Source organism: Dermacentor variabilis, unplaced genomic scaffold (assembly GCF_050947875.1).
Source record: "Dermacentor variabilis isolate Ectoservices unplaced genomic scaffold, ASM5094787v1 scaffold_12, whole genome shotgun sequence".
NCBI classification, from domain to species: Eukaryota; Metazoa; Arthropoda; class Arachnida; order Ixodida; family Ixodidae; genus Dermacentor; species Dermacentor variabilis.
Window position 1 is genome coordinate 45,619,721 of NW_027460280.1, and position 12,588 is coordinate 45,632,308.

Sequence of the window (12,588 nt, forward strand, 5' to 3'; positions counted from 1 at the left end):
CCTGAATTCCATTTTTGTTTTGAACGGAGCCTCCTTGCTGCCCCACGAAGTGGCGTTACTGCAAATCCCCACTCATCATCATTGTTTCTGCCTGGTTCGATAGAGTGGCTCTACAGCAGTTCCGGTTTCAGCTTATGGCATTTTTCACTGGTCGATTCGAAGCAGGATTTCTTGCTCCGTGGCAACAAATCCGAATTTCACTGGTCGATCTGGAGCGGGTTCGCACTTTCCGCTGGTAGTTTCGGATCAACTTGCTCCGCGCCGGATCGATCTTACTTGCTCCGCCACCAAGGCGCGGATTCGGGCAGAAATAGCTCGCGTCACTTCCATCTTAAAGCGAAATCGGTACCCGGTTGGTAAGCACAACATTGTGCTGCTTCACAAAATGACTGCGTTCGGTGCTGTCGTGTTTAGCGATGTGAGCTCGGACTACAGCGATTATGAAGTGACGCAGGTGCTGTACGAAGCCTTCTATGCACGTTGTGCATGCACAATCCTTGCGGGCGCAACAGGGAAATGACGGAATCTGCGACTGCTGCGGTCAAATCACGCACAGGGGACGGAGACTTTGGTTGCCGTGGAAACATACAGAGCGGAAGTCGGGCACGGTTTCCGGAACCGGTTTGCGTCACGTGTACCCAGATTTCCTGTGTGATCCCCCGCGGAGCATCTTTGCACTTCGCTGGCCGATTCGGATTGGTGAAACCCGAGCGCTCGCTCGAGGATTTCGGCGGCCGCTCCAGATCGACCAGTGAAAAACGCCATTAGTAAGCCATGTCAAGACAATCCAGTAGCTGATTTGTTTCTTTGCGCACGATGCTGCGAGTAGGCCACGTTTTTCGTTTGTGCGACTGGTGTAGGCATGGTGGTGTTTGCTTTGTGTGCTGTGTCAAGGTTCCAGTGATCCAACGCGGCATACGGAAAAATCGCGTCAAGTGTCTAATGGCGCCGACAGTGCCCGCGAAGACTGCGCTGGGGAATGCAGGCAAGCGGGTGCCGGGAGGCCTAAGATTTGTCGCCTTCCGATGTGCTCCCTACTGACACGGAAAATGTTCTGCCGAGACCTGCGCAGTGATTGCATTGCGACTCCGGGCACCGTCTCATTTGAAAGTTTCACTGGTGCTGACACTGCTGTACTGACATGTGCAGAACTCGACGACGGCGAGATCATTCGTCAGGTTTTTGCTGCACTGCCGGACGATGACTCTGAGTCGGAAGATGACGCACCATGTGCTACGCTGCCGTCGTATGCGGAGCATGTACAAGCAGCGACTATGTTTTCAGCTGCCTATAGTGACCGTACAACCCTCTCCGAGATTCAGGCTTATCTGATTGCGCGTAAACGGAACAGCGTGCAACGGCGCATTCACGATTTCTTCAGGCCTACTGCAGAGCCCGAATAAGTGCATGGAAATAAAGGATTTTATTTTTTCTTTCTTAATCTGCTTTTTCGGACACATGTTTATTCGGACATTTCCGCAGTCCCCGTGAGGTCCGAATAAACGGTCGGCGACTGTACATGTAGGGAGCAACACCGAACTCCTCAGAGAAATGCAAGCTCTCAAAATTTACCATTACCGTCTCACCAAACCACAGCGCCAAACCACCTTGCACCATGCTTCCTGTGTGGCGGCAGTGGCTGGTCTGGACAAACACCATTGTTGATGTCACGAGGCGCCTGACCAATCACAGGCGGAAAGGAGGCGCGCGAGCTGCTCGTGTCTGCTGCTGCACTTTTTGTCGAAATAAAATCTGGTTGCACTTTCTTTCGCTCAATTTCGATGCAATATTCGAATTCTTAGGGCTGAAAACCATTACGTACAGCTCTTCAATCCTTTTTTCTGGAAAAGTCCAGCTTCCCTTTGAGCCCAACACAGCTGTCTAATGCGGTGAAGCATTATGATAGCGGGAAGAATCATCATGCAGTGAAGCATACTACCTGTGGTAGTTTGTTATAAGAAAGTGGATTGCCCCGCTGCTCTGAGAATGCAAAAGGCCTCGCAGTCCAATACATGTGTTTCAGAAGAAAGCATAGCTGGCATTCAATCTTTTCACTGAATGGCTGTAGACATGGGATACTGAAATGGCGCCAGGTTAGTTTCTGCAAACAGCATTTCAGGGTTCCGCGAGTGGCCAGAAAATAAAAACAAGCTCAACCCCCTCTTGGGCAAATTTTCTGGTCTGCATTTAATAAAACCACTGCATGCCCCTTTCGCACTTCACGGAAAAACTATCATGGCAGGGGTTAGCAAGACTCATCGCCAAGTCATTCATGGGCCCACAGCCCGTGCTGAACACGTTTTATTCATGCTCGCAGGGATACCTCAGTGGGAATGGACTGCAGGATGAAAGCCACTTTCGAGTCTAACAGTGTCTGCCAGGTTGGTTCGTTGCCGATTATGATGATCGGCTGTTTAACTCTTTCCCTACCATGCCCACTGGCCATTGTTAGCCTGCTATTGATTGTTTGAAACGCCTCTCCATTTTTACCTTATCCTGAATAAAAATACACAACAAGCATTTCGACATGTGCGAGGTGCACTGTGTCGATATGCCCGGGTGTAACACGGCCTTTTAGGGTTAGCACTGCAATCATTTTATCAAAGAATGTTCCACAGCACGAGCGACTTGCAATATTCATCAGCAAACAAAAGAATAAGTAAACCTTTGTTTGTTCAATGCAGTTTTTGAGTAACCAATCAGTAAATTCATGCTTAATCCCAATTTTTAGAAGTCTGCCTGAGACGTGCAGAATTTCTAGATAAAGTTAAGACAGGCATGTTTTATATTTAGAATCATTAATTTACAGTGAACTCTCGTTAAGAGGAGACACACCTCAAAACAACTTTTTTTTTATTACTTGTATAAGAGGGTTTAAAATTCAGTGAAGTATAGAGTGTTCTTTGCAGATTTCAAATATGGCACTACTGCTTGTGTAGCTGTTATAGTTTTTAGAGTTGTGTGATGCACAAAGGCAAAATATAGCCGTTTTTATATGGGCACTATGGGCATCGTGCTGTAGCTTGCTTAGCTCTTTGTAAATCACGAAGTACCAATATCTAGCCAAACAGCGTGTACAATTACTGAAACTATGCAAAAAAATTTGAACATTTCAACAAATTTTTTTTCTCAATTCTCTGAAATATAACAATGTACTTTTGCAACTTACTGATTGGAAATATTGCAATTTCAAATAGATAATAGCACTGTACATATCTTGAAGAGTATGTATGCCAAATTTCGTTAGTATAACACAACCGTAGTGTACAAGGTTAATTTCATGTGATTGCGAAAAAAGTTTGTTAAAGTGTCCCAATTTTTTTTATAGTTACAGTAATTTTACACGATGTTTGAATAGATATCAGCACTTTGCAGTCTACAAAGAGCTAAATAAGCTATAGCACAAGGCATTTTGCGAAAATTTATTACATAATAAAGTGCCTGCAGCTACATAGAAACTAATGAAATATTTGAAATCTGCTTGAAATGTTCTATAAATGGGTGGATTTTCAAATCTCTAGTACAAATATTAAAGAAATGTTTTTTTCGAGGAGTGTCTCTCCTTAAAGGGCCCCTGAAACGGTTCGGACAAATTTTGTAGACGCGTAGGGTACAGCTTAAGTAGAACATTCGCACCACAATTTAAGTGAAGCGTTACGTATTAATGGAGCTACAAGCGATTAGAAGTTACCCTCCTCCCTAGCCATGCTTTTCCTCCTCAACTCGTTTGCCGAGCGAGCGGGGCTAAGCTCCGCCTTCACTGGTTCAGCGTCACGATGCGACGTCACATCGTCCACTTCCGGTTGTTTTGGAGCCCGCCCCCGCCTGCGCGAGACCGCTCCGCTAGCCGCTTGGCCGTCGACCCCAAGCGAGAGCTATCGAAGCAGCGTGCGTTGCGAGCATTTGTCCGGTATTCCGGTAACCACAGGCAAGCTGGTCATTTCGGCAAATGACTGAAGGCATAAACTCAAGCTGATGAAGGAACTTTAGCGCAGACGTACGTGAGTGGCCTGATCGGTCTGCACAGTCCAGTCACTTGTTGGCGCAGCGCTTAACCAGCCAAACAAAGCGCTAATATTGCTCTAACCAAGTGCAAAACATTTTAAACATTTATAAAAACAACGTGCTCATGATTACACTCCTGCGAAAAATACACTCCAGCAGCAAAGAAGAATACACTTCGTTGCTGCTACTGTGTATGGTTGAGCTCTGTGCCACCAGGTGGCTGCACCATGCAGACCATTCGCATTTGCCCTTCTGCTCATCTCATGGCTCATCCCGTTACGGCAAAGTCAAGCTGCTAGACTCTGTCCCCTTGCGCTTGCGTTTTCCCTAATACCGGACTCGGGAAACGCTATTGCGTTGGTAATCTTCCGGTGTAAAGTGACGGCTACAAACGCGCAAATCCTGGCGCCGATCGGATAGCGGCAGTCCGATGCGCAGCAGCCAGTTCGCTCGTACGCTGCCTTGCAGAGGGACACGATGTCGCAGCTTGGCATATTGCCAGTCGCTCCGTTTGCAGTCCACAAGGCAACAAAGTCGAATCATAGTGCTCGCGAAAAGACTGAGACCGACTCTGACCGCGGAGCTCTCTTCAAAATGGAGTACGTTGTAACACAAGCAGACGACACACGCTGTGTGCCGGAAGTGCTTAAGTGTACTGAAAAATTATTCTTGTGCATTCTCTTCATGTTAATTTCTTTTCATAAAAACAAATTAACTAACATTCCAACTATTACGAAGATCATTTGTTTATCATAAAATTGGAAAAATTATCGATCACGCGCCCTTGTCAGCCAATCGGATAGCTCGCCCCACTGACGTCGTATGGGTGATTTCGGTCATATGGGTAGGGGCGGCTTAAAATTCCACCGAGCAGTGTGCTGCGATCGGCAGCGATGTGCATATTTAAAACCTTATAATAAATTAGACGCTTTACGCAGAGCACTTAGATCTGTCAATTAATGATCAGAAGGACCTACTCTAACGACTCAATACGTTTGTAGAAAATCGTCAAAAGCGTTTCAGGGTCCCTTTAAGACAAGCTCGGTTAAGTCAAAGTCTCGCATATATCGAACAACATGGGAACGGTTGTTTGGTTTTCCATAGACTCACTGGTAAAAAAAATCCGCTTAGAATGAACAGCCTCAGATGTGCTCTTAAGTCAAACACTCAGAGCGACCGCCACCGTTACCGATCCTGGAGACTAGGATGCCTTGATGCGCCTCGCCCAGGGGCACGGTGGAAGAATAAACTAGGTGTCTGAACAGCGCCGCCTCTCCAGCGGGTGACGTTGACGACCGCCGGTTCGTGTTTTCAAGGAGTGCCGTGAGATGGCGCTAGCGGTTTAGAGGGTCACTAGGCAGCGTGTAGGAGTGCGGGTGGCGCGGGCGACCGCAGTTGGCCATTGCTCTTGTTGTACGCCATGTGTCTTTTCTTTTGCCAATTGCATTTTTTGTCGTACACTCGTATTAACTGTAGTGATGGGCAAAAGCTGTTTCGTTCCCCGCTGCTTTACGGGATACAAGTCCTGCCGTGAGAAGTTCTCACTCTTCTCAGCACCGAAGGTTGAAGAGCGACTAAACGTGTGGCGACGCGCCATCCCAAGAAAGGACAGTCTTCTCCAGGCTACGGACTTCGTGTGTGAGCGGCATTTCGAGCCTCATCTGATTTCGAAAACTTGGACAGCAGAGCATAATGGACATGTCCTGGTAAGCACGCCTCGTCGCACGTTATTGGCAAAAGACGCTGAGCCCACGAGATTCCCTGATTGTCCTGTTTATCTGTCTAAAACGTTGAAAACTAGGAAGCGGCCAGCCGAGAGACAGCTTCTCGCTCCATTGAAAAAGAAGAACAGCTCATCGTGTGTCAGCTCCAGTTGCGACAGTTTCGATGAGATCGAGGACCCTTGCATGCCGTCAGCACCAGTGCGTGGGGATGAATGCGCGGACGAAAGTGAAGTGCAAGAGGAAGCCGGGCCTTCAATTTTTGATATGCTGTTTCACGACCCGTCGCTCGTATGCCTGCCCTCCAAATCGTGGGGATATCATCGCATTGAAATGGGTGACACAAACAGCATCGTTTTCCTAGAGCTGACGCGAACTAGAATCCCTGAGAACCACTCTTCCAAGTCATCCCTTTGCGGGTGCAGCGTCAAGCACAGCGAAAACGTGTCCTCCCGGGAATATTGGTGCCGGCGGTTTGTTCGCCGCTCCGCGGCTTGTTGAGATCGACGAGAGAATGGAGGTCCACACAGTGTTGATGTGCAAGTCTGTTCCAAAAGAAGAGCTGCAACATTCAAACAGTTTGTTAACAGTCGAGGATGTGAAGTCTTTTCTAGAGCACGTGCACGATATCAAACTTTTCCGCTGGTGGACCAAGCACTGCTGAATACCCTCAAGCAGAAATAAAGAGTGCCTTCATCGACATTAACAGCAAGTGGCGCCACAAGAAATGTGAATTCTTCCTGAGTGCGGATGTGTCAGTTTGTCAAAAATGCATCGGCCTGTCGGACACTCTGTGGATCCACCAAACACGAGCAGTGAAGAAGGAGCCTTAGGACAGCTAGCGTTCATGTTTCGCATTCCCAACAAAGCAGTGAAAGACTTGCTGCTCTGCGGCATGCAAATTGTGCCCTGAAGAGATAAAAAAATCGCCTCCTTAATCGTTTTAAGGATCTTTCTTCGGAGCTAAAGGAAGCCCGTGAATGCTTGCAAAAAGTTTCTGAGGGAGAGCTCGAGACCAAACTTTGCAAGCTTGAACTTCCGAATGTACAGCTAACTGCTATCAAGGAATGCTTAGCGGCAGCAAGGCTCGCCAACAAGAAAAATCATCGCTACACTGAAGAATGGCTGCTTATGTGCCTCTTGTTGCATATAAGGAGCCCATCAGCGTACGCATTCTTACGAGAGAACAATGTGCTCCCTCTTCCATGTGTGACGACAGTGCGGAAATATCTAAGCATGATCAGGGTGAAATGTGGATTTGACAGCCAGTTTTTTGCTGCATTTAAAAGGAAAATGGCGAAAAGTATCAGCGCCACGGCATCTTGGTTTTCGACGAAATGCGTGTCAGAAAGGAAATGCGTGTGCATTCGAAATCAATGACTTATGTAGGGTTCAGCGACTTTGGTGACGGTGCAGGGACTAGTGATGACCATGCTGACCACGGACTCGTGTTTGCCTTCCGCGCACTTGGAGACCAGTATTCTCAGCCTATTGCAGTCTTCGCAAGCAAAGGGCCAACAAAAGGAACAGTGCTTGCACAGCTTGTTTTGAAAGCTGTCTTTATGCTGGAGGAGGCTGGGGCTTTGGTTGATGCAGTGGTGTGTGATGGAGCAGCCACGAACCGCTATATGTGGAAGGAGTTTGGTGTAAGTGGCAGTCTAAACTGCACCAAAAACTCCTTCACGCACCCTACTGATGAGAAGCGCAGCATTTTTGTTTTTTCAGATGCTCCGCATCTTATGAAGTGCGTTCGGAACCGTGTGCATGCCCAGAAAGTTTTGAACTTCCATGGTGGTCGTGTCCAGTGGGCACACTATGATAAGCTGTTTGTTGAGGACAAGAAGCAGCCTGGACACTTGTGTGTTTGCCACAAGCTCACGTATGCTCATCTGAATCCTACGAAAACTGAGAAAATGCGAGTAAAGCTTGCTACCCAGCTCTTCAGTCGAAGTGTTGCCAATGGATTGGAGTTTTATTCACAGAGAAAAGCAACTGGACTGGAGAATGTTAAAGGGACAGTGGAATTTACATTGAAATTTAACGATTTATTCGATGCACTGAATCGCAGCCATCCTTAAGAAGGCATCACAGCGGGGAGCAAGGACTTGAGGGTTCTTGCCTCTTTCTTGCACTGGTTAAACAAGTGGGAGGGAGAAGTGGTGGCCGGAAGGATATCCCGCGCACATTTTCTCACACAGCAGACTACAGCAGGTCTGCGAGTCACAATTTTGTCGGCTTTGGAGCTGACAAGATATTTGCTCAAAGACTGTGGCTCTAAGTATGTCTTGAGTGGAAAATTTAACCAAGATGTACTGGAGCGTTTTTTGGGGACAATCCGACAAGCAGGAGGTCAGAATGACCATCCCTCCTTGCCTACTTTTCTTCAGCTGTACAATATGCTGTCAGTGTACAGTTTAATTAAGCCACCAAAGTTTGGAAATTGCGAGGTAGAGCGAGCTCGAGAAACACATGTGCTCACTTTGCCCGATTTGAAGCTTGCCTTTCAGGCACGTGAAAAACAAGAGACTCGTCTTCAGGAGTTGGAAGCCAAAATGGATGGTCTGGTTGCCGCTGAGATTGAGTGTGATGAGGCGTTTGTTGAGATCTGCACAGAGCCAGAAGTAGTTGATTGCACTGTATATTATCCTGCTGGGTTTATGTGCAGGAAATTGCTCAAGCACTCAACATGCTCAGTGTGCCGGCAGAGCCTCGTAGAAGAGACTGAGGTTCAGGCTCAGCCTGTGAGCATACTTATGGATTGTAAAACGAGAGGTGGGCTCCTGCACCCAAAGATAAGCATTTTTTCTTTGCTGCAGGTGGCTGAAAAAGAGTTTCAGCAATATGCCACGTGCAGGAATGCGTATGAGCTGACAGTAGAGGCTATGCTAGAAAAGCATACCTTCTCCTTCCCATGCAAGGACCACAAAGATGATATCATGGCGAATCTGCTGCACTATTATATAGCCATGAGGATGATGCAGGTTTGTAAACAAACAACAATAGACCACAAAACAAACATGCAACATCTTAGGAAGCTTTCAAAGCTTGTCTAAGGTGGGAAACAACCTTCAGGGTTTGTAGAGCTACTTCTACATTTGTTGCTGTGTTAATGAGGCGTGCACTGGTGTGAAGTAATAAAAGTCCCTTTTGTGTGTCCCCGGCTGTCTTGTGTGAAAATTCAAAAGCACTGCCCGCAGAGTTTACCTGGCGTGCGTGTGCGCTTGCAGTAAACACGCAGAATCTGCAACGCAGAGCATTTTGGAAAGATGCGGCTACCCGGAGTTCATCAGGGGCCATAATTTTCGCTTATATATGAAGTTGCAAAGCAAGATATCTATTTCTGTCGAATAATGCAGACGAAAAAAACTTGTACCAAGAAAAATCACCTTCAGTCAGCGGGATCTCGTTTATATGACATGCGTGGCCAGAGACAGTCTAGACATCCAAATCTCTCAGTTAGGCACGGATTTGTAAGGGTTTTGCATCCGACAATAGCCATAATGTTTTACATTTGCACCGAAGTTGAGCACTAGTAAGCGCACTGTCTCTGTACTTGACTCTTATGAGCTCGAATCAAATTTAGGTCTGGATAGCACTACTAAGCTCAGATATTTATTTAGGAGGATATACCAATGCTTGCTTCCCAAAGGCTCGACAGACACTTAAATTGGGTACACAGGCATTTACGGGGAAATTTACTAGCGATTCTTATACGTGCGCGCATGTTTGAGGCCTGCCTTGCCAGCTGTTGCGGTTGACCCCCCAATGATCCGCGCCATCTGCCGAGAGATACGTAAACCACGAGCGAAAAAGTCGTCGGCGCGGCAGCCTCGTTCAGACACCTAGTTTATTCTTCCACTGTGCCCAGGGGCATGCGCATCAAGACACCCTACTGGAGGCCTGCAATGCACATTGGCCTGGGACAGCGGCGAAAACAGGAGGAGGAAACAAAAAGCAACAGTGACATTTAACTTTGTGTACGCAAGTGACTTGGAAGCGTATGGGTGCTACAGCACATACGAAGCTATCGGCCCTTGGTACACCTAGACTGTCCGCCTCGCAGATCATATTCAAGACTGGGCTTGCGTGGCGCTGCCACACGCAGCAGCTGCCCCAGTAGAACGCCCCCTTGTAAACTGAATAAACAAGCATGATGTTAACGCGCACAGGCAAACATGAACACATCACATTCTATGACCTTGGACACTCGCTGTCAAAATGCTGGCGTGAGGAATCGGGGCAGCAGCAGCGAGCGAAATGATCTTCAAGCTGTCTATCACTTCAACGCAAACTGAGCGGTGAGAACACAGTGTGCGCAAAACTACGTGCCATCGGCCCATCTAGACCGTACCCCAAAGGAGATTGCGTTTCAAGATAAAGCCCGTGTGACCGAAGTCCAACACTCCCCTCCCTTTCCTCCTTTGCGCACGCGAGATTGAGCCGCCGCAATTGGCTCACCATCGCATGCTTTCACTTGCACAAACAGTATACAGCGCACAAAGACTATGTTATCACGAGACAAACCCAGTACGTCCGTATCACAAACGGAACCTGTAGTAACTGCCAGAGGAGGTCAACCCAGTGAACCTCTGCCTACCTTCCTCCTCCGCAACGCTCCGCCTCGTTTCTCCTCCCCCACACGCTCTATGTCACCTAGACTTTCCTCTAGATTGCGTTGCGTTTGCTATGCACTCAGTGCGCTCCTTCATTGTTTTGCTAGCTCGGAGTCTGTACCAATGACCTGTGAGGTGGCAGACGCCTGCTTTAACTCCCTAGTGAATTTTTTCCAGCAGCACAAAGGCACAGAAGGATTTTTGAGGTCATTAGGTGAGATGACATCGTTTGTGCCTGCTCGCTGATTTGCACAGAAGTGCCAAACATCTATCACGGACTGGATGAAACCAAGCAAGAGTACCACTTGAATACAGTTTTCTATTAAGTTCAGCTAAATAAATGCTTTTTATGTCAATTTTCCCCCATTAGAAGTGTATTTCATTTACCGTTTTGAAGTAAGATATTTGGATACACGTGGTCACGTTGCCAATTATTCTTCTGATGGACGAACTTCTGATAAGACAACTTTTCATGATCCCTTCGATCTCGTCTTAAAGAGAGCCTACTGTATCAAACTATTTTGCGATCCTCTTCGAGCTCAATAGATCCGAGATTGTCTGCATTCTAAATATTCCCACACAAGGTTTTCCAGCAGAAAACAGGCAACACCGAAAAGAGGAAGCAGCTGTACTCACACAGAGGCAGCCTCGCACAAGCTGTCTCCAAGAACTTGACGCAGTGAGTTGTCCCGATCAAAGACACCCCAGGTGGCTTGTAGTGCAGAGTCTAGAAGACAGTTGCCAGCACTGCGATTCCAGAGGGCATACAGCCTTGAGCCCAAGGTCTCGGTAAGCTCCAGGCTCCAGTTGATGATGGCTGAATCTTCCTCAAGCTCTGGGTCAGGAACAAAATAGAAAGCATATATTTGCACACAAAGTAGAGCTATTAAGATTACACCCATTTAAGATATTTTGCATAAGAGAAGCACTAGAATATGGCAATTTTGCAGGGTTCTCCACACACCTGCTGTGTTAAGCAATGTTTACGCATAGAACAAATCCATTCCACATCCCTATGCTTAAACAGTTTATTTCCCTGGCATGTATTCAATTCACTGTTGCCTGCTATGGAAGCAGAAATATCACAAAATAGGGTGGCAAAATCCCTAAACAGTACCAACGATTGTATACACTAACAACAACCAAGTTTTGATGAATTCTTAAGAAAAATGCTGCTTCTATAGCCAAATGAAAAAGCTTTTATTAAAGAAGGCATTCACATTTGTCAAAAGACTGTTCCATCTTCTTCCGTGATGTTTACCTTTCATCAAACCAAGCTGTAAATGTAGTGAAATAACTATAAAACTATCTATAGCATAACTATCTTAAGTGTAATTGGTTTTTAATTAGAGTCATATGTCTGGACAAGCAGGGGTGGGAGAAGGCAGCTACTGTATTTGCACAAATTTGATGTGACCACGAATATAGTAATGCAAAGGGAGGGAGTAGTACTCTTGACAAATCCCAGCATGGCATTATGATTATAATGAAAATTAGTGTTGTGCACTGCATTTATATCTATAGGTGCTTTTAGAATAGCATTAGAGGCAGTACATTCCACCAATTCAAAAGTGTTTGGGACCACAGTCTGTCGCTGCAGTCTATGCCAATGTGCATCCCAGTAACGAGTCACTCATCACGTCATGCTGAAACAATCAATCCTTTATAGGACGAGACATAAAAATACCCGAAAAAATTTATATTTTTAATTTAAATGTGCAAAATACACTGAGAATAACAATATTCCATGTAACGAAAAAATATTTTTGGCAACTTTTTCAGAAAAACGTTTCTTCTCTGTGGGCCACACCAGGCAGAACACCAAAAGCAGTCCTTTGATACTTTTCTTCTGGTCAGGAAACTTCAGGCTAAGTTTGCTATAGGGACAGCAGCGGCCACTAGGGGCACCCCTGCAGATGAGGAGGCATAGGTAGCAGTACAAGGTAAATAGAGAAGCTTTGAAGAAAAGAAGGATTGAGATGTATATAATAATGCTAAAATGAAAAGCATGTATAGGATACCTGGTTAAATCAAGCAGGCCAGGTCACTATTTGTCACCACCCTGTTTCAAAAGAGATGCCAATAAATCATCACCATCGGGCTATGATCACCAATGTCGTTGGCTTGCTTTGGTGGTTTAAAATAGTTTACATGGGCTTAGGCTCGATCGCACTAGAATTACACATTGCCAATTTTGGTCTGCCTGTTTGCAACAACTGTGCTGTGCCAGCAGAAGTGGAGTCGTCAGC

At 46.4% G+C, this 12,588-nt stretch overlaps 1 protein-coding gene across 4 annotated transcripts in view; it reads right to left on the reverse strand.

Moving 5' to 3' along the window:
• trbd (ubiquitin thioesterase trabid) overlaps positions 1-12,588 on the reverse strand; it is a 109,116-nt gene that overhangs the window by 26,292 nt on the left and 70,236 nt on the right. For all 4 annotated transcript variants that reach the window (XM_075677175.1, XM_075677177.1, XM_075677176.1 and 1 more), the window contains exon 8: positions 10,976-11,174. In XM_075677175.1, the coding sequence (XP_075533290.1) occupies positions 10,976-11,174 (199 nt within the window). The remainder of the gene's footprint in view (positions 1-10,975; positions 11,175-12,588) is intronic.